Here is a 27,514-nt window from a genome sequence, read left to right on the forward strand (position 1 = left end):
ATATCTTGACAACAGCAGGCTTCAGATCTGAGACAGTATGATTTTTATTCTTTCCAATCCAATATAAGTTGGAAAGAATTATATAAAAGGGGCAAATCCATCTTGAGGCTAAATAATTCCCTGAAAACGAAATGGGATGAAACTCTTTGAGAGTGCTTTTGACTCCTAACTCCTCTCACCTTGGGTTCTGCATGCCCCACCCTCTATGTCATATCTTGTCTGTCCAAGTTAGATTGTAAGCTCTTCCGAGAAGGGACCATCTATAAATATCAAAATGTACAGTGCTGCATATGCCTTTCAGCGCTATATAAGTGATAAGCAGTAGTAACTCAGCATTTAAGGGGAAAAAAATGGTAAAAAAAAGCCAAGTTCAAAAATGGGCCAAATTGGACTGGGGGTTTCAGAGAAATAAGCCCTCCAAAAAAACAACCCAAAGCATTTCTATGAGAAAAGGAGTTCAGTACTAGAGAATGTCACAGGGACAAATTTTTCCCCTTCCCCACGAGAATTAATTTTCCTGTCCCATCCCCATAAGTTATTTTCCTGTCCCTGCAAGCTCCGTCCTCATCTGTACATGCTTCAAACACTTTACAATAATAAGTGTTCGAGGCTTGTGCGGTTAAGGTAGAGCTTATAGGAATGGGGCGGGGGCGGAGTCAGGGACAGTGACAAAACTCGACGAGAAGGGGAAATTGAGTTCTTACGGGGATGGGAACAAATTTGCCCCCATGTCATTCTCTATTCATTACCATAGAAACTTAAGAGTGAAATGTAGCATTTAGAAAACTGGGCAAGGCAGTTTATAAGGTAGCAGTTTATAAGCCTACCCCAGGGGTGTCAAAATCCCTCCTCGAGGGCCACAATTGTCAGGTTTTCAGGATATCCCCAATGAATATGCATGAAATCTATTAGCATACAATGAAAGCAGTGCATGCAAATAGATTTCATGCATATTCATTGAGGAAATCCTGAAAACCCAACTGGATTTCGGCCCTCGAGGAGGGACTTGACACCCCTGGCCTACCCCATGCCCAAACTGCCCCATACCCCCAAAACTACACTCTTAAAACTGCCTCACTACTCTGTAAACTACCACATTACCAAAAACTATCTTCCAACTACCCCATCTGCTTGCAAACTGCCCAAACCCCACACCTACCAGTCTGTCCAGAGTATTCAGGTGTCTTGTTTACGATTGTTTACCTGCTGCTTCATGCAGGTTGCACCCATCTATGTTATTTATTTATTTATTGGGATTTCATGAAGAGACTCACCCAAAGTGGTTTACAATCCACTGAATAATAATCAGGAACTCTTAAGTATTTTTCCCCATCTGTCATAAGAACATAAGAATTGCCGCTGCTGGATCAGACCATAAGAACATAAGAGATGCCGCTGTTGGGTCAGACCAGTGGTCCATTACGCCCAGCAGTCCGCTCACGCGGCGGCCTTTTTGGTCAAAGACCAGTGCCCTAACTGAGACTAGCCTTACTAGCGTACGACCTTGTTCAGTAGGAACTTGTCTAACTTTGTCTTGAATCCCTGGAGATTGTTTTCCCCTCCGATAGCCTCCGGGAGAGTGTTCCAGTTTTCCACCACTCTCTGGGTGAAGAAGAACTTCCTTACGTTTGTACAGAATCTATCCCCTTTCCACTTTAAAGAGTGCCCTCTTGTTCTCCCTACCTTGGAGAGGGTGAACAACCTGTCCTTATCTGCTAAGTCTAACCCCTTCAGTATCTTGAATGTTTCGATCACGTCCCTTCTCAATCTCCTCTGGTCTAGGGAGAAGAGGCCCAGTTTCTCTAATCTGTCACCGTACGGCAGCTCCTCCAACCCCTTAACCATCTTAGTTGCTCTTCTCTGGACCCTTTCAAGTATTAATATGTCCATCCTGCCCAGCAGTCCACTCACACGGCGGCCCCCAGGTCAAAGACCAGTGCTCTAAATGAGTCCACTGGCAGAATCACAATCTAACTGTGGTACCTGACATTGGAGGGTTAAGTGACTTGCCCAGAATCACAAGGAGCAGGCTGAAATTGAACTCGTAACCTCAGGGTGCTGAGGCAGCAGCTCTAATCACTAGGCCACTCCCCCTTCTTGCTAGACACAGAGCAGAGATACACAAACACACGCACACCCAACAAATACACACACATTTTCTTCAATAGGATTAGATTAAGCCACTGGCAAACTCTGCACATACTTCGAGTCCAAATGTTTAAGGGTAGCCTGTGAGATGGCAGTTCTAACCTGCTGACTCCTAAGCACATTAGTCTGGCTTTTTGGAGGTCACAATAATTTTATACTGTATTAATGTTCAGAAGGCAGAAGGATGGGTAATGTGTGTGGACATTTTTCTGCATATAAACCTCAATCTGCAGTTGTCTAGTTCTAACTCTCCTCTTATGAGTGAACCTGCTTTGCTTGCTTCATTGTAAACAGCAGCAGAGACTGTATGTACAGCAGGGGTGTCAAAGTCCCTCCTCGAGGGCCGCAATCCAGTTGGATTTTCAGGATTTCCCCAATGAATATGCATTATTAAATAAAGGGATTGAGGGGTACAGATAGGAGTAGAGGTAGGTTATAGGGATAGGAGCAAGAGGTAGTTATAGAAATAGTCAGGGAGCACTGCTCAGGCAACAGGCCTGATGGGCCGCCGTGGGAGCGGACCGCTGGGCGAGATGGACCTCTGGTCTGCCTCAGCGGAGGCAACTTCTTATGTTCTTAACAATGGGATTTATAATCCTATTTAATAACTCTCATATATTAAAATATCATTTTATACACCAAAAAGAGCTATGTATCTATTGTACCTCATACAGTCATACATATAACCAATCAAATTTATTTCTTGCATATATTTTCCATATACCACAAATGATTTCACCACAAAATTTTATTCAAATCACAATTGCATATCTTATTTAACCCATACATATATCTAATAAATATATCTAACTAGCCATCCTTCCCAATAAAACTTGTATCATTGTCCATATGCTGAACTTCAAAATCTTCAGATACTTTAGAAACTTGTAAGAGGTGCACAGATACATAGCTCTTTTTGGTGTATGCAATGAATATGCATGAGATCTATTTACGTGCACTGCTTTCATTGTATGCTAATAGATCTCATGCATATCCATTGGAGAAATCCTGAAAACCCGACTGGATTGCGGCCCTTGAGGAGGGACTTTGACACCCCTGATGTACAGTCTAGCCAATGGGAAGACGGAGCTGGGGGGAGGGAAGGATGGAGCCTGGAAAGCAGCAGTTATAGAAAAGGAAGAGTTGATCTGGAGGACATTTGTTTACGGAAATGAAGTTTCAGAAGGGAGGAGAGAAGCCAAGAAATATAACCTTCAAAAAAATGTCTTCTATGGGAGAAGCAGTTCAAACAGCTGCAGTATACAGTGGTGCCTCACACAACGAACTTAATTCGTTCCAGGAGCAAGTTTGTTATGCGAAAAGTTCGTTATGTGAAACGCGTTTTCCCATAACAATACATGTAAAAAAAAATAATTCGTTCTGTAGCATAAAATATGCTAAGATGACATAAAAAAAGATAAATTTATCTTGTTAGAGCTGTTAGCATGATATAGAGGGGATATATGTGAAGGGGAGGGGAGACAGGGGTTTTGTTGATCCTTGCTGTGTATTATAATCACCCCCCACATACTCCCCAGTACCTTTTTTAATTCCTCCCATCTTTCCCAGCCAATGGCGTACAGGCCAGAAGCGCAGAGATCAGGAGCAATTCCTCTGCACGCCTGTGTGGGCCCATGCCGATCTCCGAATGGCTGCAGTTAGTTCTTGTGAGTCCCGCGAGAGCTGGCTGCAGTTAGTTCTTGTGAGTCCCGCGAGAGCTGACTGCAGCCATTCAGAGATCAGCGCAGGCCCAGGCGGCGGGGGGAGGTTTAAAAATATGCGGTGGCGGCGGGGGGAGGTTTAACAATATGCAGTGGCGGCGGGGGGAGGTTTAAAAATATGCGGTGGCGGCGGGGGGAGGTTTAACAATATGCGGTGGCGGCGGGGGGAGGTTTAACAATATGCGGTGGCGGCGGGGGGAGGTTTGCGATGCAGCTCGGGCGACTTCGTTGTGTGAAACGAAGTCCGTTGTACGAATCAAGACAAGAAGTTCGTTGTGCGCAGCGTTCGCTGTGCGAGGCGGCCGTTATGCGAGGCACCACTGTACATCCACCAATTCACTATAACATAGCAATTAAAGAACCGCATCTTTCAAATTGCCTTCTCCTCTCCTGATCACAGACATACAAATGGACAGACACACAGACACACATGCAAAGGATACACAGACATATTCTATCATCCCCTCCCTTTATACATACATACATTTACATGTAGAGGTAGGAGGTGGCTTAGTAGTTAGAACTGCTGCCTCAGCATTCCGAGGTTGTGTGTTTGATCCCAGCCTGCTCCTCATGATTCTGGGTAAGCCACTTAATCCTCCAATGCCCCAGATACCAGTTAGATTGTGAGCCTCTCAGGACAGATAGGGATAATACTCAGAATACCCGATTGTAGTCTGCTTTGGGTGAATCTCTTCATGAAAAGGCATCAAATAAATAAACAAAAAATAAATAGCCGGGTTAGAAAGAGTTCCACTAATCAGTTTTTCAAACTGGGTGAGGAATGAGCCCCGAATGTCATATACTTAGATTTTGTAGTAAATCACATATTACACTGGTCCACAAAAATAAACTGAGAAGCTTAGGATGGTTGATGGGATAGAAACTAGAGCTGTCCAATTCAGGAAAAAAAATCTGATTCGATTTTGCCAATTGAATCGATTTTTCAATTTTCTATGATATAGCTTTAAAATTACCTGGCAGGTTTATTTTGCAGTCTTTTCACCTACTCCACCCCCCTTTCCCTCTCCAACCCTGCGCTGGCACTATCAAGTGTAAACAAACAGTTAGGTCCTAGCTCGTGCTCGCTGTCCAACACCAGCTCTGGCAGGATACACATTTTAAATCTGACGTATTATAATTACAAAATAGAAAAATTTTACCTTTTGTTGTCTGGTCTTTTTAGTATTCAAATCATGTTGATCCAAGGGTTTGGTTTCTGTTTGTCTTCTGTTAACTCGCTCACCAGAGTCTCCTGCCCATTTGACATTTTCTTCTTTCTCCTTGCTCACCATCCATCTTCCATCTCTGTACCTTCCCTTCTCTCTCCTCCTCCCTGCAGGTCTAGCACCCCCCCCAAGGATCCACTCTCCCTTCCCCTCTAGCTCCAACCTCCACTCCAGCATCTCTCTCCCTTACTTTCCCTCCAACACCATATAACCTGCACATTCTCTCTCTTCCCTTCTCTCCACTCATCCCTTCCCATATGGCCTGCACCCTCTCTCTCTTCCCTTTCCTCTAGCCCCCCCCCCACACCATATGGCCTGCACCTCTATCTCTTCCTTTACCTCTAGCTCCACCCACAACCTCATATGGCCAACAGCCTCTCTCTCGTCCTTTTCCTCTAGCTCTCCAAGACCATATGGCCAGAAACTTCTCTTCTCTTTCATCTAGCATCCCCAAGACCATATAGCCAGCACCTATCTTTCCTTTCATCTAGCCCCCACAAACACCATATGACCAGCACTCTCTCTCTTTCTTTCCTTTAGTCCCCTCCAACACCATATGGTCAGCACCCTCTCTCTCTCCCCCTTTCCTCTAGCCCCCCTACCCCATGCAGCCAGCACCCTCTCTCCCTTCCCTTCTCACCAGCTCCATACTCACAGTCAAATTACCCTCCCCCGTGGTTCCAGCATCCTTTCTCCCTTCCCTCAAACTTCCCTCTGGGTCCATTGGCGGCAGCACAGGTGGAAAACAGCAAACCCCCACCCCACCCAGGGTGTGGGTCCAGTAGTGGCAGCGGCACGGCAGTGCTCCCCCCCCCCCCACCAGGTGTCTGATGATAGCAGCAGCAGAGGAAGCAGTACAGCACTCCACCCCACCACCTTCTCAGCTCTTAAAACACCAATCCTCACAGGCCTATTATTGGGCTTCCTCTCTGTCTGAGTCCTTCCTTCTGATGTAACTTCCTGTTTCGTGAAACAGGAAGTTACATTAAAAGCTAGTACTCCAGCAGAGTCCAATTTTTTTCCCTAAAACAAGTAGATTTGAATCAATTCAAGCAAACTGAATCAGTGAATTTGATTCAAATTGAGAATCGGTCCAGCAGCAGTAATAAAAACTGGTTGTATGATCAACAACAGAGTACTGGTAAATGGAGTTCATGTTAAAGGAGGGATGTTCAGTAGATTGTCTTTGTATCTGTCCTTAGCTAGTTCTTTTCATTTTTTTTTCATAAGTAATACTGCATTTCAAAATACTTTGTCAAAAAGATTTGCTGTTTTGTAGACGATACCTAGATCTGGAAATAATATTCCCAGTGGGAAAAAGAAGAACAATCTAAGAAAGCTTGCGGAGTGGTCAAGAGCTTGACAGCTATGGTTCAATGCAGAAAGTGGAGAATTATAGATAGAATGGATGGGGGAGGGGTGAGACAGTGATATGTGTCCATCGGCAGGAAGACTGACTTATGTAGACAAGGTGAACAGGGAAAGACAAACCAGCAGGAAAAAAGGAAGGCGAGAACATCACTGTATTAGTCATTGGTGAGAGCTTGTCTATTCTTTTGTGTCAGTTCTGGAAGCCATATCTTCCAAAAGTAAACAGAGAAGAGGCAGTCCAGAGAGGAGCTATCAAAATTGGGTAAATTTTCCAAGAAGTGAAACATACAGATTTAAATACGTAAAACCTTAAAGGAGAAGGGATATGATAGAGACATTGAAATACAGGATGAAAATTCAAGATATCATGGGATAAGCACAGAGCGTCTTTATTGGTAAGTAGTGCTGTGATACTTTGGAAGAAAGGCAGGACAGGGGAGATGTAATAAGAGGCGTTTAAGAACTTCCATGGCATAAATGTATTGGAAGCGAGTCTCCTTCAATCAAAAGGAGGCTATGGACTCAAGATGTATTTCCTTAGATTAGTCATAATGGAAAGGAAGATGGACGTGTGGAACAGCCTCCTGGTCAAGGTGATGGACACAAGGACTGTAAATGAATAGAAGAAACCAAGGGAAAAGCACAGAGAACTTCCAGGGAGAGGAACAGATTGTAGAGCTTAGTAATTGGTATGGATATAATTTTACATGTATTTAACAGTGTTGTAGTGATATATTCAATTCATCCCCGAATACATTATTTGTATTCAACCGAATAGTGATTTAAATTCGAATACAAATGATCCAGAGCTCTACTGTGCTAAATCCTACTGAAACAAACACTTGATCTTTGATTTCACATGGCTTCTTTTATTATTTGTTATGTTAAAGTTATTTGCTTTCAGTATTCATATTTGTCCAAATATTTTTATGATAATTTGGTACAGCTCTAGTACATTGTGATGTGTTTTCAAAGATAATTGCAGGAACATGAATTAATATGTGCATACAGGTGTTCACATATAAGTGGACTGATGCAAACAGGAGCAGAATCTCCAGCTTACCAGAACCCAGCAGTGTTCCTCCAATGTGAGGTTCGGAGTGGAGGGACCAGCGGAAAAGGCTCCACCTCCCCATCTGTAGGAGAGATGGAACTCAGTTACAGAGTCAAATACAGAACACGAAAGGCCAATAAAGAACAGGTACTGTTGGCACAAAAGGCAAGGTAGTATTCTGAAAAGAAAAAGTGGGAGCACGACCACCTAAAACAAAATACAGTAGAAAGAGGACAGGTAAAATAATGGCAAGGAGCCAATTTGAAATCAGCAGGAAGAGAAGCAACATACCATCTTAGAACATAATAGCCTTACTGGGTCAGACCAATGGTCCATCTAGCCCAGTAGCCCATCTTCACGGTAGCCAATCCAGGTCACTAGTACCTGGCAAAAACCCAACTAGTAGCAGTCCTAGCACCATCATGATGTATATTTTAATAAATAATAAATTTTAAATATTTTAATAAATATTCAAATAAATTTTTAGATGCACTTCAAACACTGTGCTGGTGGAGAAAGACTTTTATGTACAAGTCCAAAAGTTCACCCACACGTACACATCCTGAAACAGAACACAATGGTGTGCCTGAAAGAATACACTACCGTAAATCTCTTCACAGATACCAATTTCAGTGTACTCCCCCATCCCATGAAAAATACTTAGCCAACCCAAACCATTTGTTCAAAACTAGAGAATGACACGGGGACAAATTCACATTCTCACCACCACAGTTTAGGTAGGCTGTAAATTCTGTGTTCCTTTTCTTCATCCAGCAGTTTCCTTCCAGTATCTCTTGACCTTCCAATTCAATGTGAGCCAACCTCTGTTGCAGTACTTCCTAATCCCGACTTATTGGCCTCATAGCCATGATTGTCTGCCCATATTCCCTCTCATTCTATACAGTGTGCCACACTACAATAGTGGCTATGTACTGAAACGACAGGTTTGTGCATAAGTGCACAAGTGCTATATTGTAACTTGGCATGGAACCATAGGGAGGGGGAGTAAAAATAAAGAGATGCCAGACCTCTGGGAAAGGGAAGGACAGAGATGCCAGACCTGAAGGGACACGTATCAGAACTTTGGTAATTTTCCTTAGGCATATGTTGTTTAAAGATGTAAAGGCAGGCCCTGTTTGTCTTTCCTTCTTTGAAAATACTACAAGGACATGTATGTTTGAACAGAGATGTTGTGAAGTGAATTCAATTGTTTTGTTAAGCCATATTTACAGACAGATTTAGATTAGAAGCTCTGCTGGTTAACGCTTTTTCTGACCTTTTGGACTCCAGCCAGAGATAGAGGAAAATGCTGATGTCTTTAAAGTTTCATGTGATCTGTGTCCACATATGGTTTGCATTTACGTCATATGCTGACGACCCTTACTCATGTAAAATGTATAAAAGGAGGTACAGAATATTCAATAAAGCGGACATGTTTGGAGATCATTTCTTGCCTCTACAATATGTCCCCGGGTGCACCTGTCTTCCAAATGACAGAGAAAGTATGGGGCAGGAATTGGGACCTAATCCTTTTCAGTTGGGGGCTCGTCCGGGATGGGCAGATGATATCACCAATATTTTGTGAGTATTTCTGAATTTTTTCTGTTCTTTAATACTTACTAGATAGTGGTGACCTATACCCACCCTTTATTTTAAGTTCAAGCTTTGGGTTCTATTATGGAGTTTTTTTGGGAAAAATCTCGGGGTACTTTCGGTAAGCGCCCCTCGTGAATATAAGCAGCTGCCATTCTTTCGGGAAGAATGAAATTATTTATAGAACCCCCCTGCCCACTCTGTCATTTGTAAGGTTAAAACTTTTATAGAGTATAAGATTTTATTGTCTCTTATTACTGTACCTCGCTTATAAGGTATGATAAGAATATTTTTGCATTGTTATATTGGTTTTGTAATGAGTCATAAGGTACTTAGGATACTCCTAGACAAATGAGACTTGTACAGCTGTGTGTGTATGACATTTTTTCCTTCAGCTCACATCTTTCTGTGTCACCAATGTTTAATACTGAGGTAGGACGTGCTGTTATGTGGAATGAATTGAAAGCGCTGTTTGAATCAGTCTAAGATCTTTCCCTTGTAGTTTGTACACAAGCACTATTTCTTGTCTTCCTTTTGATCCTGACTAATTTTGTGTGTTTCTTCTACGGCTGCTTCCTTTGTGTTCTGTGCTGGATAATAAAAAAAAAAGAAACAAGAAAAAGAAAAAATTCCGTTTTAGAGGCTTTCTTTCTTGTGCAGAGCAAAGCTAATCTGTTCATTGCTTTCATTATTAGGGTCTGTGCATGAATGCTTTTGCCCCTTCCCCCAGACTTCTCAGTTTGGGCTTACACTGACCCCCTATAGTGTTTCTTTGAAGTTAATAAGCAGTACGGTGTGATTCCACTGCTTATCACTTATCTTTTCTCCGGCATTATCAAAACCACCATCTCTTCTTACAATACGCCCATCGCTCTTGTTGTCAAAGCTGATGGCATTCCCCGTTTCGTCCTATATTTTAGGGCTGTTAGTGTTTTGGTAATTCTCATTGCACTTATGTTTCTTCCACCATTCCACCGGCAGCCAATGTTTTTTTTTTTTTCTGTCATTGTCCTAAAGAATGTTTTATTTTTGTCCTTGTTGGTGAGGCTTTTCAGCTTTTTTTTGCCTTCACCTTTAAGCAACAGTATACCTGGTGGAATGCCCCAGGGCTATGTTGACTTCATTGTCCTTCGGGCTATTCTACAGTCATGCACTGCCCCTCATGGTCCTATCCTTATTTTGTACATCTTTTTGTGTTCCATAATTCAGGAGACCTGTCAGGCTGATAGTTTGCACCTTTTATAATGGTTGTCTGTAAATCTGAAGTGAAATACCTGGGTTTTGTCCTGTCTCATGGTCAGAGGAAAATCTGCACTTTCCGCACTGCTGCTGTTCTGGATCTGCCCCGCCCAGCTACCAAGAAAGACATGCTTACTTTTCTTGCTATGATTGGTCACTGCCGCCAATGGATCTCTGCTTGTTCCTTCTATGACCAGATTTTGAGACAGACCCTGGTTTCTGAAATAACTGCTCTTATCAGATGGACTTATGAAATGTTGGACATTTAAGATGTGCTTTGGTTTCTAGCTCAAGTCTGGGTTTTCCTGCTTATGCCCACATGTTTTATCTCTTTGTTTGGGACTATTGTAACACCATGAAGGGAGAACATGGCGGTAAGTTACGCTCTGTTGCCTTTTTTTTTTCTATAGTCACTCCTGTTCAAGTTCCCTGGCTGCATGTGCTATGGTGGTAGAGATGGCTACTCTTCTGACCCTTGGTCACCCCATTACCCTTCACACTTTTCATGATGTACAAGCCCTTCTTTTAAATGGGCTCCTGGGTCTCACGGGTGAACAGGATTCTCTTCCTCTTTTTCACAGCTTCAGTCCTTTGTTACCCCCTTCTGAACTTGATGCCTGGCGTTTGGCAGGTGCCCAAAGCCGCCCTTTTGGACGGACTTTGGTGCAAAGAGGGGAAACCCTGGATACTAGCTGCTAGCTCTCCCTTATTCATTGCCCAATATCATGGTATTGGTTATCGCAGTGCTCGCTCGACATTTTAACTTCTTGCTAGTGATATTTTCATTCTTGACCTTTTGCTCCTTGATACAGATATATATAGTTCGATAATTACAGCTGGCACGGTTGTGAATTGAAAATAAATTGGAAAATACAATTCCTTTCTATTGTTTTAGCTGAAATTAGGATGTTGCTAATTTAAAATGTTTTGTCCGGATTTATACATAGCCATCCCAGATCAGTTTTGGCACAGATATTTCTAATGTTTTCCAAGGGTCCTCTTTATCACTGCAGAGATAGAGACGCTCCAAAGAGACATTAGCTTTATGCCTTTTTCCAAATATGAGATGGTTATGATATACATTATTTGTAGTTTTGGTTTTTTTATATCAATGTGTTTATTTGCAGAGTTAAATTCAGCCCTACACACTTGACAGATGGAGTGCTCCACGCTTAAAACTTTATGTTTTGTTTGTGTCATGTTTACTTGTTTTAGTTTAGTGGGTACCCCAGGATACATAATATTGGCCATTTCTAGAGCTTTTTTTCCACTTCTTACTAGCCTAACTGCGCAATGTTCTTTTACTTATAGCTTTTATATTCTGAATATAGTTTAGTTAGGGGTTATATGTTTAAGAAAAAGTTTTACTTTATACAGCGTTTATTTCGTGGTGTTCCCTACATATGATCCATTCAATATACATTTCTGAATACATTCAGTACATCAGTATGGTCTCTCTGAAGTGCATAATAAGTTATATGCAGCACGCAAAAACATATCCTTTTGGATTGTTCAATTAAGAACCTTAAGTAACTGAGTATTGTCTCTCTTTTGCCATAGCTATGCTAAGTAAATGAATTGGTATTGTTACATGTTGCCACATTCAGTACAGGCAACATGGTTTCTTTCTCGTTTTCTTTCTCTTATTTGGATCACATTGGAGTACAGCTGCTGAATGGTATTTGAAATGCTTTTCAAGCATCTCTTTTCAAGTATCTCTTTCTGTATGCACAGACATCTGGCTGCTCTCCCTTTGAGATTCTCACGGGATGACCTTTCCCTGCCCCATGGGTAGATTTTCCCTTGATACAGGAGGAATACGTCCAAAAGCTCATTGAAATATTAGGGCTTGTTCAAAGAAACGTGTCTTGCACTTCTCCTTTCTCTCCACAGATTCCTACCCATTTTTTCCAGCCTGGTGATTGTCCAGAAGCTTTCCAAGGATCGGAAGCAGACGGATTTCCCCTTTGGCCTTCCCACTACTGTGATCGCTGTGACCAGGACCGCTGTACTCACTGAGGAGTCTCCTGTTTGGATCCACGCAAGTCGCTTGAAGAGGGTTAACCTAAAACCCCAGAAGCAAGTCTTCCCTGCGCAGATTTCACCTCCTCCAGTGGAACAACATGATGATCTCATTGCAGCATTCTACCAACTTTATCATTCTCTTACTGGCAACGCTGCTGCTAGTTTTTCTCCCTGTATGGATCATTTCTAACTGGGTCTACAGGGATGATGTGTTTTGGGTCCATGACACTTTCTGCCCATACCCATCTGTAAATGACACTCCTGCTGTAAACAGCACCCCCCGGCATCTCTTTGCGAACACACGTTAAGCTGGACTACTCCCTCGCAAAGGCTGTCCTTCAATTGGAATCCAGAAAGACAGAAAGTATACTACCTTATGGTATAATTCCAGCAGTGTGCAAGTTGCCACCTTCTCCTTTGAGTATTGTGACATTGTGGACTGTTCATCAATTGATATCCCAAGGCTGTGCCATTGGTTCTCAGAGATTCCTAAAACTAAGGACATATATATATATATGTTACTGACTCACGTTGGGGGATAAGTGTGCATTCTGGGGAGTGGTAGGGTGGAATATTGATACTGACTGGGCTTATAAATTAGAAAATACTCTGAAAAAAGGTGGACCAAAATGGTAAATCATTTCTTACTTGTATGACCTTTCATAAGGTTGGACACTGTTATAGGAAAAGTGTTCCTGCACAAATTATTAAGCTTTCTCTTACTATTGACAAGCCTAGACCTACTGATGAAGGTATGTACATTATGGACATGTGGTTTAAGGGTGGGTCTAGCTATCCGACCCATCAGTTTTCTTATGGGATCTATCTACCTCCTCTAATTTTACCTATCCCCTTTGTGCACTGTGGTGTTCTAAATACCTTTTGCTGCCAGGACAGCAAAAGCTTGATATTGCCGTTACCACCTATAAGGGTAATTACACATGTCATGTTTCTAATCTGACACAGGGTAGTTTTGTAGGTAATTTACCCCCAGGTTATTGTTCTGTCTTGACTCATAGGTATGCCCCATTGTTGCTGCATCAGATTTGATATTTACTGGCTTTATGGAGACTTTTGGCTCCCTCTTAAGCTACCCAGCCAGTGGATAGGCCAGTGCACTTTAGTTAAGATTACCATGCTCTTGCATATTCTTTCTGAAAGGCATCCTTCCTATTCACATGGTTTTTCCTCTTTTCTGTCTAAATATAAATCTGATCACATGTATACATAGATGCTATAGGGGTCCCAAGAGGGGTCCCAGATGAATTTAAGGCCCGAGCTCAGGTTAAGGCTGGGTTTGAGTTCCTTATTCCCTTTATTACTATTAATAAGAATGTTGATCGGATTAGTTAAAATTATTATAATCAGCAACGCTTTGTGAACTACTCTAGGGACGCCTTGCAAGAAGTATTACTGATCAATTAGGCTCCACTTCTCAGATGGTTTTCAAAATCATATGGCCCTAGCTATGATTCTAGCTGAAAAATTCTTCCCAGAATTTTATGCTGTTGTACTTTTCTTTCTGACAATATAGGTCCTACTATGGACATTCAGAAATTAGCAGACCTCTTTGCTGAGCTCAAATGTAACTCTGATTTATCTAATTCTTGGGATCAGCACTTTAGTTGAATGCAGGGTTGGGTAAAAGACCTTTTTATTGTTATAATCTCTATTATTATTTGCACTCTTGTTTTTGACTGCTCATGTACTGTGTTATTTGTATTACAGCTCCTAAAAACCCCCTCCTCGAGAGACATATCTAAAGTATCACTCCCTTCCAGCTCATGCTGTGTATTTATGATGTCATTTTCATGACGTAAGAGGGGATTGAAGGGACACGTATCAGAACTTTGGTAATTTTCCTTAGGCATAAGTTGTTTAAAGATATAAAGGCAGGCCCTGTTTGTCTTTCCTTCTTTGAAAATACTACAAGGACCTGTATGTTTGAACAGAGATGTTGTGAAGTGAATTCAATTGTTTTCTTAAGCCATATTTACAGACAGATTTAGATTAGAAGCTCTGCTGGTTAAAGCTTTTTCTGACCTTTTGGACTCCAGCCAGAGATAGAGGAAAATGCTGATGTCTTTAAAGTTTCATGTGATCTGTGTCCACATATGGTTTGCATTTACGTCATATGCTGACGACCCTTACCCATGTAAAATGTATAAAAGGAGGTACAGAATATTCAATAAAGCGGACATGTTTGGAGATCATTTCTTGCCTCTACAGTATGTCCCCGGGTGCACCTGTCTTCCAAATGACAGAGAAAGTATGGGGCAGGAATTGGGACCTAATCCTTTTCAAGACCATGGTAGGGAGGAGGAAGGGAAGAGAGATGAAAAATGCTGTTTAAGAAAAGATAGGAATAGGGGAGAAGAAAGAGGGAGGAGATGGTACACATGGATGGAGGGGGAGGGAAAGGGCATAGACAGATGTTATGGATAGATGGGAAGGGAAGCCATTGAAAGTACATAAATTTGAGAAGGAAAGTTGAATACTAAAAGTTAATCCCAAAGATGAATGAAGTGCAGTAAGTGAAGGAGAAAACAGCAAATGGATAAGAAGGTCCTGGAAACATAGCTAAGTGCACAGACAGAAGGAAGTGCAATCAGAGTGAGAAAAAATGATTAAAAAAAAAAAAAAAATTACCAGACAACAAAGGTGGGAAAAATGATTTTATTTTCAATTTAGTGATTGAAATATGTCATTTCTGAGAATTTACATCTGCTGTCTATATTTTGCACTGCTCAGGAAGAAATGCATTTGTTTCTATTTCTCTGGTGTTGTACTGTATGCAGAGTCTGACATCTTAGGGTTTCATTTGTGTGTATTAGGACTTTTAGTTTGTGGTCCTGTATTTACATAGTATTTATCTGTATTCCACATGTGTGATCAAGGTCAGGTGTTTTGGTAGGAATGAATATCAAGAAGCGTTATTGGTGTCATAACCCAAAGTAGGAACACATTTGTTGGCTCTTCTTCACCCTTTTGGACCCCAAATGGCCCTCACTTAAAAATTAGTGAAGACCACTGTCCATAAAGGCTTCAATAGGTGTCCTAGAGGTAGGTGCCAGCACAGGAGGAGTGTGTGGTGCAGTGATTGAAGCTACAGCCTCAGCACCCTGGGGTCATGGGTTCAAACCCCGCACTGCTCCTTGTGACCCTGGGCAAGTCACTTAATCCTCCATAGCCCCGGGTACGTTAGATAGATTGTGAGCCCACCAGGAAAGATAGGGAAAATGCTCGAGTACCTGATTGTAAAGCGAAATACTGGATAGAGCGAATTACAGAATAAAACTGGACAGTCAGCGAATTACAGAACAGAATGCAACTTATTAACAGGGATTCCCTAGAGATATCTGGACAGATGTTTGGGTGCACTTGTTCAAAGCCGCAGATTCTGCTAATTCAATTTCTCTTTTTCATTTTGTGGCTCATAGGGCATATTGGATTCTTGTAAGAATATATAGAATTCCAGTGAAGGTGCGTCCTTTCTGTTGATCATGTTTGATGGCTCTTTTAAAAACACACAGGGGTCCTTTTACTAAGCTGCAGTAAGCAACAGTGCGCACTTAATACAGCTTAAAAGAGTTTACCACAAGACACACTGAGGTGTCCCATGGTAATTTTGCAATGTGCGCATGCAAGCCACACTTTAAACCAGTGGTTCCCAAACCTGTCCTGGGGGACCCCCAGCCAGTCAGGTTTTCAAGATATCCCTAATGAATATGCATGAGAGAGATTTGCATATAATGGAAGTGACAGGTATGCAAATCTCTCTCATGCATATTCATTAGGGATATCTTGAAAACCTGACTGGCTGGGGGTCCCCCAGGACAGGTTTGGGAACCACTGCTTTAAACCATAAAGTTGCTTTTCTTTTTTTTATTTCAAAGATGATGTATCAGGAGGTGGGGGGGTGCAGAGAGTGGGTGTTTCTGGACTAATCAGCTCGTCTGCATTACAGGATACTAACTGATTGGCGTAGGATTAGCATGTGAGCCCTTACTATGTACAAAACAGGTGTCAATAATTGCTCACAAACTAATTTTTATTAACGGCCTTGTGCTAATGGCAATTAGCACATGGCCATTAATTCAGAAAATAGAAAACTTGGCCATGCTCTGGCTGAGCTTAAAATGGTCTTAGCATGCAGGAAAAACCTACACAAGAGCACTCTGTTAGGTGCCATCGACTCATGTTCTAATCCTAGCGACTTGGTGAACATCATCAAGTTTTCATGGCAGAATACAGAAGTAGATTGCCGGCCTATATTCTGCACAGTATAAATTTGATGTTCTTGTCGCACCAAACATGATCCCATCTTCTGCTGCTCAGATGGGTGGTACATGGTTAGTCTGACATCTCCGCTGAAAGGCCCTGCTGGTAGTGAAACTACCAATGGCATAGCTTTCAGCTTCTCAGATGTGCGCAAGCCCCAGTGGTATGACAAGCCCATGTACCATGACTGGGGAAAAGCACTGTAAGGCCACCTTTTAGTGCAGCTTAGTAAAAAGGAGCCCATACAGTTTCTTTTTTTTTATTCTTTATTAATTTTCAAAGCTAAAACAAAGTGCCATGAATTATATATACATTAATAACAAAATAAGCACTTAAATTCCATTAATAACAATGCAGAAAATAAATATCCCTCCCCTCTCATCCAACAATTTAATCAAGAATGAACCACCCACCCACCCTGTCCTGTATATGAATAAAAATAAACAAAAAATTTAAACAAAGACAACTATGTTGAATTAACAAAGGATGTCAACGAGCCCTAAACCAATTTAAATAATTTGCTATTCCCTAACATATCTGCATTCATCTTTTCGTATTTGTAACCTAAACATAAACTGGCCCACCAAAACGGAAAGTTGAGGCGGTCGCAATTTTTCCAATTGTGGGTTATCATTTGCATAGTGATCCCTGTCATAATCAAGAAAAGCCTGCCTTTGTAGCGATCCATGGGAACCCATACAGTTTCATTGTTAACCTTTATGCATTCTTGGGAGGCCATCTAGCAAAAGGTTACTGTTATTTTAAATCTTATGTGTACTATAAAATTGTTATATTTCATTTGATGGCATTGATACAAGAAGGATACATTTCCAAGCCTTTACCTTTGTTGGATATTCTGCCGACAATAGCTCTCCACCAAGTTATATCAAATTGGAAAAACTTAAAGTTGGTTAAATCTAAATTTCTGGTAGCACTCAGTATGTTCAATTCAGCAATATGAGAATCACTTGGCTTAGAAGCCAAGAAGCTTTAAAAAATATTTACAGACACAGCAGTATAAGATTGACAAATACAGGAGTAATCTGATTTTATAGTCATGCTCCTTTGTTCTATACTTTTTATTCTACTGTGCAACATTATGCTTACCTTTTTGATATTTCATTGGTTTCTTATGCTATTTTTTATGCGCTTTGAAAAAATAAAGTCTGAGACTTATTAAACAACCATATTACTAACAATAATAAAATTAAAAATTAAAACATTCTCCTCCAGTTAATATAACTGAGCTCAAAACATATGTTTATTCAAATTTGATATACCACTGAATCTTACAGAGTTCTCGGTGGTTTACATATCTTTTACAGGTACTTCAAGCATTTTCCCTATCTGTCCAGGTGGGCTCACAATTAATGTACCTGGGGCAGTGGAGGATTAAATGACTTACCCGGGGTCACAGGGAGCATAAGTAACCCAACTTCCACTAAGACTCATAAAAGTGCCCAACCAAATGTTTTGTTGAAGAAACCCCTATGAGCAGTGGTGCCAGTAGAACAGCTGTGATTTATTGGGTTCCAGACCCACAATCCTTCATGCATGGCTACCTGGGGGTTCTTCCCCACCTAGTTTTAAATCCCCTCCACTTTAGCCTAGTGAAGTCATTGCAGGAACAGCCCTTGGACAGAGGCTGCAGAGTTCATCTCTCTGCAGAGACTGCAAAATATAGACCCTGAATATTCTCACTAGCAGATACTCCCAGCCCCTAAGCAAACCGTGAAAGCTGACTCTACATATTGCATATATTTTAACTCCCAGGATGCATACGATTCCCACTGTAGTTTTTAGAAAGGGATGCATAAAGAAGTGCTAAATCGACAGAGAAATAGGGGGAAATAGAGGCAATTAATAGCGATAGAATTCGCTGTGAAGGGAGAAGATAAAATTGCTGTTAAGAGGCGAGTGAGAGCAGGAGCAACAAACATGCTGTCACTGTTCGGGAAAAAACAGAGATGCAGATTGTACAGATACAATTATCATCGCTGTCCTCCACCCCTTTATATGCATCCTTACCTTCCCACTCCGAATCAGATTGTTGTTTCCAGTTCACATCGCTTCTCTCCATAATTCAGAGTTCTAATCCCCTTAGACCCTCCACCTTTAGTGCTAGCAGAAAGGATTCGCCTGGAGCTAATTATTTCTAACGGGGGCTGTGGGCTAAGTCCATTTAGGGTATAGGAAAGCTCACTTTAGTCTTCCTTCCTTAAAGTAATCAAGATCCTGTTTCTATCCGGGTAAGGAAAAATAGTATTTGCTCTCTTTTTTTTTTTCTTTTTTTTGGAACGCCTTCTTCCTGCTTCCTGTTGCTGCAGATACTTCTTCCCGGGCTATTTCTTTTAATTCTAACTCTTTGCTGTCCCCTTCTGAGACTTCAGATAATGAAAGGAAGTGAGAAACGTGTTCCAAGAGGCCACGCATCCCAATACCAGATGAGCTGGACAACTGGAAGGTGGAGCATAGGCAGCTTTGCCAGTAGTCAATATGGTTCCAAGGTGAACTCTTGTGTCTTTGGATCTACTGACTCTTGCCAGTAACTGTCATGGCTGCACTATCACAACGGATGTGGAAACATGCAACTTTGCCAGGAGTAAATATGGCTCCTTGATGATTTCACAGAGGTATCCTAAATAGTATTTTACCAGTAATGGTCATGGCCTCCCCAGGCAAATTAAACAAGGGGTGGGCAGATAGTTTATTTTCGTCATTCCTAGCATTTGGAAATTACTGTACCTCTATTGCACAATATGCCCCATCTCACCAAAACTACTGACTTCCCTACCCCACAATTGCCTAGGGTTACCATATTTGTGAAGTTGTTTTTTCTGGTGTTTCCATGGCTTCCTGTTCTTGATTCAATGCTAATTAATGTATTTTGTTGGGCCATGTTACTCTACTGTAAGATTTTTTTCCCTTTTCTTTATTTTAGATCATTGGATGTGTCTTTGTATCATATTATTGCATCATCTGATTTTCTGTACCTTCATTGTACTTAATGGAATATCACTTTGCATCCTATGATCTTGTGCGTATTTGGTATTGTTTTCAAAAACTTTTAATAAAACTTTTTGAACTTAAAAAAAAAGAACACATGACCCTGCCTTCACCCCAGTCCCACCTCTTACCACTCGCTCCTGCCCTGTCCACCCACCCTTCACCCATTTCCTTACTCCCCCTTCCCATCCTCTGTACCCTTTTAATTCTTCTCTCTCTCTCTCTCCTTCCAACTCCCTCCTCCCTGCAGGTACATACCGCTCTCTCTCCTTCCAACACCCCCCCCAAGCAGGATACAGTGGCATGAGCTCTCTCTCTCCAGTCCCGGCCCACCTCAGAGTAAGGCTGCTGCTGCACATTGGGTGGAAAGTTTCATCGTATTGTCTACAATGACACCAAGATCTTTTTCTTGGGTGCTAACCCCCAAGGTGGACCCTAGCATCTGGTAACTCTGATTTGGGTTATTCTTCCCAATGTGCATCACTTTGCATTTGTCCACATTAAATTTCATCTGAAGGAGTCTGTGAATAGTTTTCTTGAGTTTTAAATTAAGTTTTCTCTTTAATAAAATGCTGAATTATGTTTAGTTGCAAACCTAACTTATCTCATGTTCTAGCCTGCCTGCACTAGGTGTTGTAGCAGGGTGTTTTAGCTTCTTATGGTTATCTCAGTATACACAATATTGTATTCCGCCCTCCTGGACATGTAACAGAAAGACTGCAGAGCTTAGATAAGTGACCTGCTAGTGTGAGCTTAGGACCAATGATTGTTAAGAAAAGTAACACATGAGATGTTCTTTCTAGAATTCAGTTGTATAGCCAGAAAAGTGTATAAATATCTCTGTAACTTCCTGGTTTTGGGACTTCTGAAGCCAGCTTGGAGCTCAGGGGTCCGCATATGCTGAATAAAATATACCTGTCGCTTTCTTCAAGTCTCTAAGTTTTATGGCTGACTAAAGTGACCTTTCACATCTGCCACTTGGACGCCCAGTCTTCCAATTTCCTAAGGTCTGCCTGCAATTTTTCACATCTGCATGCATTTTTACAACTTTGAACAGTTTAGTGTCATCTGCAAATTTAATCACTTTGCTCATTGTTCCAATTTCGAGATCATTTATAAATAAGATAAATAGCACCTGTCCCAGTACAGATCCCTGTGGCACTCCACTGTTTACTCTCCTCCATTGAGAAAAATGGCCCTTTAACCCTACCCTCTGTTTTCTATCTAATAACCAATTCTTAATCCACAACTGAACTTTGCCACTTATCCCATGACTCTTTAATTTCCTCAGGATCCTCTCATGAAGAACTTTGTCAAAAGCTTTCTGAAAATCTAGATAGATACACTACATTAACTGGCTTACCTTTATCCAGATCTGGTTGGCTTTATTTTTCTTCAGCAAATGCATGTCATTACAAAAATTGTTTTGGGATAGGACCTTAGCATTCCAAGCAGGATTAATGAATTCATGTTTGAATCTTCTTGTTTCTCCATTTCTTACTTACTATCAATTTTGAAAAGATCTTAAAACCCACTTATTTATACATATAATATACATTATTGATTTTCATATTATCATGTGGTTATAATGTAATTTTTATCCATACTTATTTTAGTTTATATTGTGTTTTCCTTATTCATTAGTTTTAATGCTTGTATTAGTTACTTAGAATTTTATTATGTATGATGTTATTATTATATTGTATGCCGAGTACCTATTTTGTAAACTGCTATGAACTGCTGGTTAGGCAGTATATAAAAATAAATTATTATTATTATATGTTTATTCACACTTTCAAAGAAGTCAAGCAAAGTGGTGAGAACTGGTTCACCTTTATCCATATTTTATTCATGCCTTCAAAGAAGTCAAGCAAATTGGTGAGGCATGATCTCCCTCAGCTGAACCCATTCTGACTCTGTCCCATTAAATCATGTTTGTCTCGGTGTGCCACAATTTGTATGCAAATAGATCTCATACATATTCATTGTGAAAATCCTGAAAGCCAGACTAGATTATGGACTTCAAGGACTGGATTTGAGGACAACTGAATTAAATACTTCCTTTAAGTAGGCTATGCTAATGCAGCTGCAGCCTTCATTGAAGCTTCTTCTCTACATTGCCACAAAAATAGATCAGGGGTAAATAACTCAAATACCATAGATATTTATGGAGTGACTAAAGGGATATCAATAAGACTGTGAAAGTCACTGCAGTTGATCACCCAAATTTCAAAATTATTCTCGTTCACAATTCTTATTCTTAGGACTCTGCTCAGAGACATGAAGGCTGATTACTCCGCCTCACCACCCAATCATCGCAGTGTCTAGAAATTGAATTGACTCTAAAGGTGTAAGTTTCCATACATTAAGTGCTAGCAAAAAGCTATGCTGACACTATCAATGCTTCAATAATTTAGTATTTGAAAAATATAACTTAGCTTTGAAAATAGTGACTGGTTCCGACGTGCCACGTTTTGTTGCTGCGTCAGGGAACCGACAAATACAGCTAGATTTAAAGCTGGAGGTGAAGTCACTGAAAATAGAAAGTAATGCATTTTAAAAGACCATAAAGATTGTTTTCAAATTCAAAAGTACATTAAAATTCTAAATAAACTACTTATGGCTGTAAACTGGATAGAGACACTCACCATAAAGATTGAAAAACGCTGGTTCATTTAATATGTTTCTTCTTAAATGTAACAAACCAAGCAGGCACAGTGCAGACGCTATTTAAAGCCGATAGTGTACCGGTGAGAAGCTTACGTCAGGACGTAAAACGTCACTGTCCCGACTATGCTGAACTTACGTCATCATATTACGTACTGAACTTGCTAAAGTGAAAAAATTTTTCCCCATAGTGACGTAAAAAACGGCACTACAGACAACAATGTACACTATTATATTGAGCCTGCTGAAAAACGAAAAATATTCACTTGCTTATATGCGTACAACTGACAAAATTAAAAAATAAAATTGAAAAATAAAGAGACAACACAAGCTCCATTGTTGCCTTAAAGAGCGATTACACACTAAGACCTATGCATTAAAGGGAATCACAAGAACGCCCTCCACTCAACTTCACTGTTTAACCCACGGGGAGACAAAGTCCCTAAATTATAAATCCACTTTTGCTCTAAAGCATATAATTTGGCTTTCATGTTTCCTCCTCTAGGGAGCGTAGGAACATCTAAAACAGAAAAACGTAAGGCAGATACAGGATGTTTAGCCTCAAGCCAATGAGGTGTGAGAGGGGCTTCTAATACTTCCTTTGCTATTCTGCTAATATGTTCTCCAATTCTCACACGTACACTTCTGACAGTGTGCCCTATATAAAGCAACTGGCAGGGACATTGGATGACATACACTACGCTCCTAGTATTACAATTAGTGGACTTCAAGGACTTACGTTTAGTTACCCAATCAGGAACATTCAAATCATTTAACCTCACACTATATTGACACATGGTACATGCTGAACATGGGGAATGATCACCTATCTCACTAAGGCTCACTGTCTCAGAACGATAAAGAGTTCTAGTAAGGTGTAGTAAGTAATTTCTAGACACTGCGATGATTGGGTGGTGAGGCGGAGTAATCAGCCTTCATGTCTCTGAGTAGAGTCCTAAGAATAAGAATTGTGAACGAGAATAATTTTGGAATTTTGTGTGATCAACTGCAGTGACTTTCACAGTCTTATATCTTCTCTACATTGAGCTGCAATGAGAGATACATTTGTGGAATTTGGTGATACTCAAGAATTTGTGGGGAGTTTTTCCACACTTCTGTAGGGATAATGGGGTATCTCATTCTCTTATATGTGATTAATATTCTCTTAATTCCTTGTGTTGTGATAGGAGTTCCAATCATCCCCTCCCCACCCCCCAATGGATCACTTAAGCTGTTCACTTCTTGACAAGATGCCACAAAGATGAAATATTTTCAGGAGCTGAGACTTGGAATGTGACCGAGTCCAAGATTGAATCAAAGCAGTGGCAAGTCTAACTCTGCTCTTTCTCCCTCTCCTCCCCCAAAATAGTTTTTCAGGTGTTTCATGTAGTCATTTGAAGAGAAGGCCTTCAATTCTTTGGCACTGTTAGAATCTGTTTTGCATAAGTTCAAGATTGTATGAGCTAAACATTGCTTTGGTTCTGTTTAGGAATGGACTTAATATATCATTCACATAAAAGTTTCTTTCTATGAACTGTCTGGCAACTATACCATACTCTTTTTCTCTTTCTTGGGCTGTTCTCAGTCCTTACATAGCCACTGCAAGTGACGAACTGTTGCTGAAAATGTGCACTTTCATTCTGTACTCAACATACTCATTGTTGTAAACCGTCCAGATACATGTGATGGTCGGTATATCAAGCCATAAATAAACTTGAAACTTGATGTCATTGTCATGGTACCAAAAGAATTTTAGGTAGTTTTCATAGGCTTCTTGAACAACAAACATTTACTGGATATCAGCTGGTTTTGCAACAGGCTCGTTCTTTTTTTTAAGTTCCAAAATTTTATTAAAAGTTTGTATATTAAACATATATTAAACATACATTTAAACAGGTGAGAATATAAATTCTAACAAGTGTGTTCACAACAATATCACCACAATGCAAAGGATACTCTTAAAAAATTTCTAAGAAAAGCTGTCCCTAATCACTTATCCCACCATACATTCATGCATTCATACCTGTACATATATACTTATCCATTCTTTAATAACACTCAACCATTTTATTCTTGTATAGGTGACCACAACCTTCTGAATTTAGCTTTCTTACCTCTCTTTTCTATTATGGCAGCCTCATATTTATCAATTAAGCAAACTAAGTTCCACCAAAACTGAAAAGATAATAAAGATGACCGTATTTTTTTTTGCTCCATAAGACGCACCTGACCATAAGATGCACCCTAGATTTAAAGGAGGAAAACAAGAAAAAACCATTCTGAACCAAATTCTCCCTGCCAGCTCTGCATCTTGTCTCCCCTCCCTGCCAGGCTCTGTACCCTGCCCCCCTTCTGGTGGTCTAGTGATAGGCTGGGGCAGGGCACAGAGTAGGTAGGTCTAGAGGCAGGCAGGCCTAGTGGCCTAGTGACAGGTAGGCAGGCCTATTGACAAGCAGGCAGGCCTAATGGCAGGCAGGCATGCATGCAGGCCCCAACACCCCCCCCCAGTACCTTAAATCATCCCCCCATCCCCATGTACCTTAAATCATCCCCCATACCCCCACATGCCCCAGTACCTTAAATCATCCACCCATGCAACCACATGCCCCCCAGTATGTTAAATTATCCCCCATATCCCTTAAACATCCCCCATATCCCCACATGCCCTAGTACCATAAATCATCCCCCATGTACCCCCATTACCTTTTTTAATCATCTCCCGTACCTTTAATCATCCCCCCTCAAACCCCTTTTTTAATTCCTCCCATCTTTCCCAGCCAGCGGTGCACAGGCCAGAAACACAGAAATCAGGAACAAGTCATCCGCGCTCCTGCCTTAGCCCGCGCTGATCTCCAAATAGCTACAGTCAGTTCTAGTGAGAGCTGACTGCAGCCATTCAGAGACCGGCGCGGGCCCAGGCAGGAGCGTGGAGGACTTGCTCTTGATCTCTGCGCTTCTGGCTGGGAAATTCGCTAGATCACCAGGTATGACGACAGCGAGCGAGCGAGCAGGCGGGATTAAAGTTGCAGCAGGGAGGTCACGTGCCGCTATGAGCGGGTAAGGACGTGTTCCTGATCGGCTCCAGGGCCCTGCTCTTCTGTATGTAGTATTAGCTCCACATTTTTGCAACCTGGCTGGCGATTTCAGTTGCTGTTGAGTTTGGGACTTTATGGACAGATATTTAACCCGCTCACAAGAAGCAGCGCGCATGAAACCCGAATGAAAAGAAAAGGAGCACTCGAAACCTGGTGAGCCCAAGATGGCGGCCGCGTCAGGTACCGCGGTGTCAGAGTTCACCGACACAGCGCTCAACGATATCAAAACGGCGGTGGCGCAGGTTCTGGGACCACAAATGGACACTCTGGCAACGCAAATGACTCGCTTGGAACAGCTTTTGACTGACACGGCATCCGGACCACCGACCTGGAGCAGCAAGTGTCCGCGGTGGAAAACACGTTCAATTCTCATGAATTGGACCTTGCAGCCTTGCAAGAAATGGTGCGTCTTCAGGCTGATAAACTGGACGACCTAGAAAATAGGTCCTGTCGCGGCAACCTTCATTTTTTGGGCATCCCTGAAATAATACCGGATGTGCGCTTGCTCGCTGAGCTGGAAGGTTGGCTGAAGTTGGAATTTCCTGATACTTCGGCACTGGGTCCCCTCTGTCTGGAACGGGCTCATCGTCTCGAAGTTCACCCACCCAGGGATTCCAGACCACATGTGGTGATAGTGAAATTTCTGAATTACCGGCACAAAATGGACATTCTACGACACTATCAAGCTAAATGAGATACCCTCCAGTTGCGGGGCTCTACTGTTCGCATTAGCCAGGATTACTCAGCTGCTCTTACTGATCGCAGGAAGGGTTTTTACCCTATCTGTGCGAAGCTGGTGGACCTTAAGAAATGCTTTCTATTTGTTTATCCGGCCTTACTGAAGATCCATCATGATGGTTCGTGGCACTCATTCAGTGTGGCTACGGAGGCCACGGATTACATTAATGTGACCTTTGGCTCTTCCACTGAGCCCCCATGACTATTTTCTGGCCTCCGTTATTTTGATTTCCTGCCCGGTTGCCTTTGATTTAATCGTCCTGTTTTCTTGTTACTGTGAGCTTGTACTATTTGAATTTACTATCCTCACTATTGTTTCTGGAAGGGTAGGGCCCCATACGGTGTCAGTTATGGGCCTGCTGCATATTCCTTAGGGGATATGTTCTCTGGGATTGTTTGGGGACAGGGTGGGGCTGGGATTTTTGGTTGGGAACAATCTACGGGTATATTTTTATGGGGACTGTTTTTCATTATGTATTGTTTGTATAACTGTTTCATGAGCTAGTTATCAACTGTATTGATTTATGCTGGGTGTGATATGATCGGCACTTGGGTGAGGCTGGGCACCTGGGTGCTGGATGTCTATTTTATGTCCAGTACGCACTGTTTGCTCGGTGCTCCTGGGTGATCGTCCACTTCGTATTGTCTCGTGGAATGTGTCTGGTAGGTTGTTTGGGGTTATGAATGCGGGGTGTTTGCTGTATGATTGTTGAGACTTGGAGCCGGGTGTTTGGGGTTTGTGTGTGTTGCGTGGTGATTTTTGCTATTTAAAACTGTTAATTGTGTTGGACATCCAGCCAAAGGGTTTCTTTACTATGAATCACCTGCTGTTATGGTTTTCACTTGTTGTTTCTCTGGCTATTGTATTTTCTACGCTTTTCTTAATACTGGCTGTATGTTCCCTTTGCAATTGCTAATAAAGACAATTCTAAAAAAAAAATAAAAAAAATAAAAAATCCACAATTAAGCGTTCAAAGATCTTGAGACAACTAAAACATCATCATGCTGATTTGGCCTGCTTGTAGGAGACCAAATTGACAGAGGAGGAACATAAGAAACTGAAGAGAGGCTGGGTGGGTTCTGTATTTTATGCTTCTTCCCCTAGGAAAAATGCGGGTGTTAGTTTACTGGTCCGTAAAGGTTTACAATGTGCCATTACCTTAAAACATCAGGATTCCCAGGGTAGATATTTTTTACTTCACGTATCATTGCAGGGTACCGATTTCAGGCTAATGATCGCCTATGGCCCTAACACTTACACCCAGGCCTATTTTGATTCTCTGGTTGCTCTGGGTCTTCAAGATACGTCCCTACCGCTTATCGTGGCCGGGGACCTTAATCAGGTGC

General features: G+C 41.5%; 1 protein-coding gene across 4 annotated transcripts in view; it reads right to left on the reverse strand.

Moving 5' to 3' along the window:
- CLN3 (CLN3 lysosomal/endosomal transmembrane protein, battenin) overlaps positions 1-19,148 on the reverse strand; it is a 68,645-nt gene extending 49,497 nt beyond the window's left edge. The window contains exons 1-2 of one of the 4 annotated variants that reach the window (XM_033946370.1): positions 18,690-19,148; positions 7,533-7,605 (exon numbers count right to left, since the gene is read on the reverse strand). In XM_033946370.1, the coding sequence (XP_033802261.1) occupies positions 7,533-7,605; positions 18,690-18,741 (125 nt within the window). In that variant the 5' untranslated portion in view covers positions 18,742-19,148. Of the gene's footprint in view, positions 1-4,353; positions 4,489-7,532; positions 7,606-18,689 lie in introns of those variants that run through there. The other 3 variants (XM_033946371.1, XM_033946373.1, XM_033946372.1) reach the window with 3 other exon arrangements.
- Positions 19,149-27,514: the final 8,366 nt, after the last annotated feature.

This window comes from Geotrypetes seraphini, chromosome 5 (assembly GCF_902459505.1).
Source record: "Geotrypetes seraphini chromosome 5, aGeoSer1.1, whole genome shotgun sequence".
Taxonomy (NCBI): domain Eukaryota; kingdom Metazoa; phylum Chordata; class Amphibia; order Gymnophiona; family Dermophiidae; genus Geotrypetes; species Geotrypetes seraphini.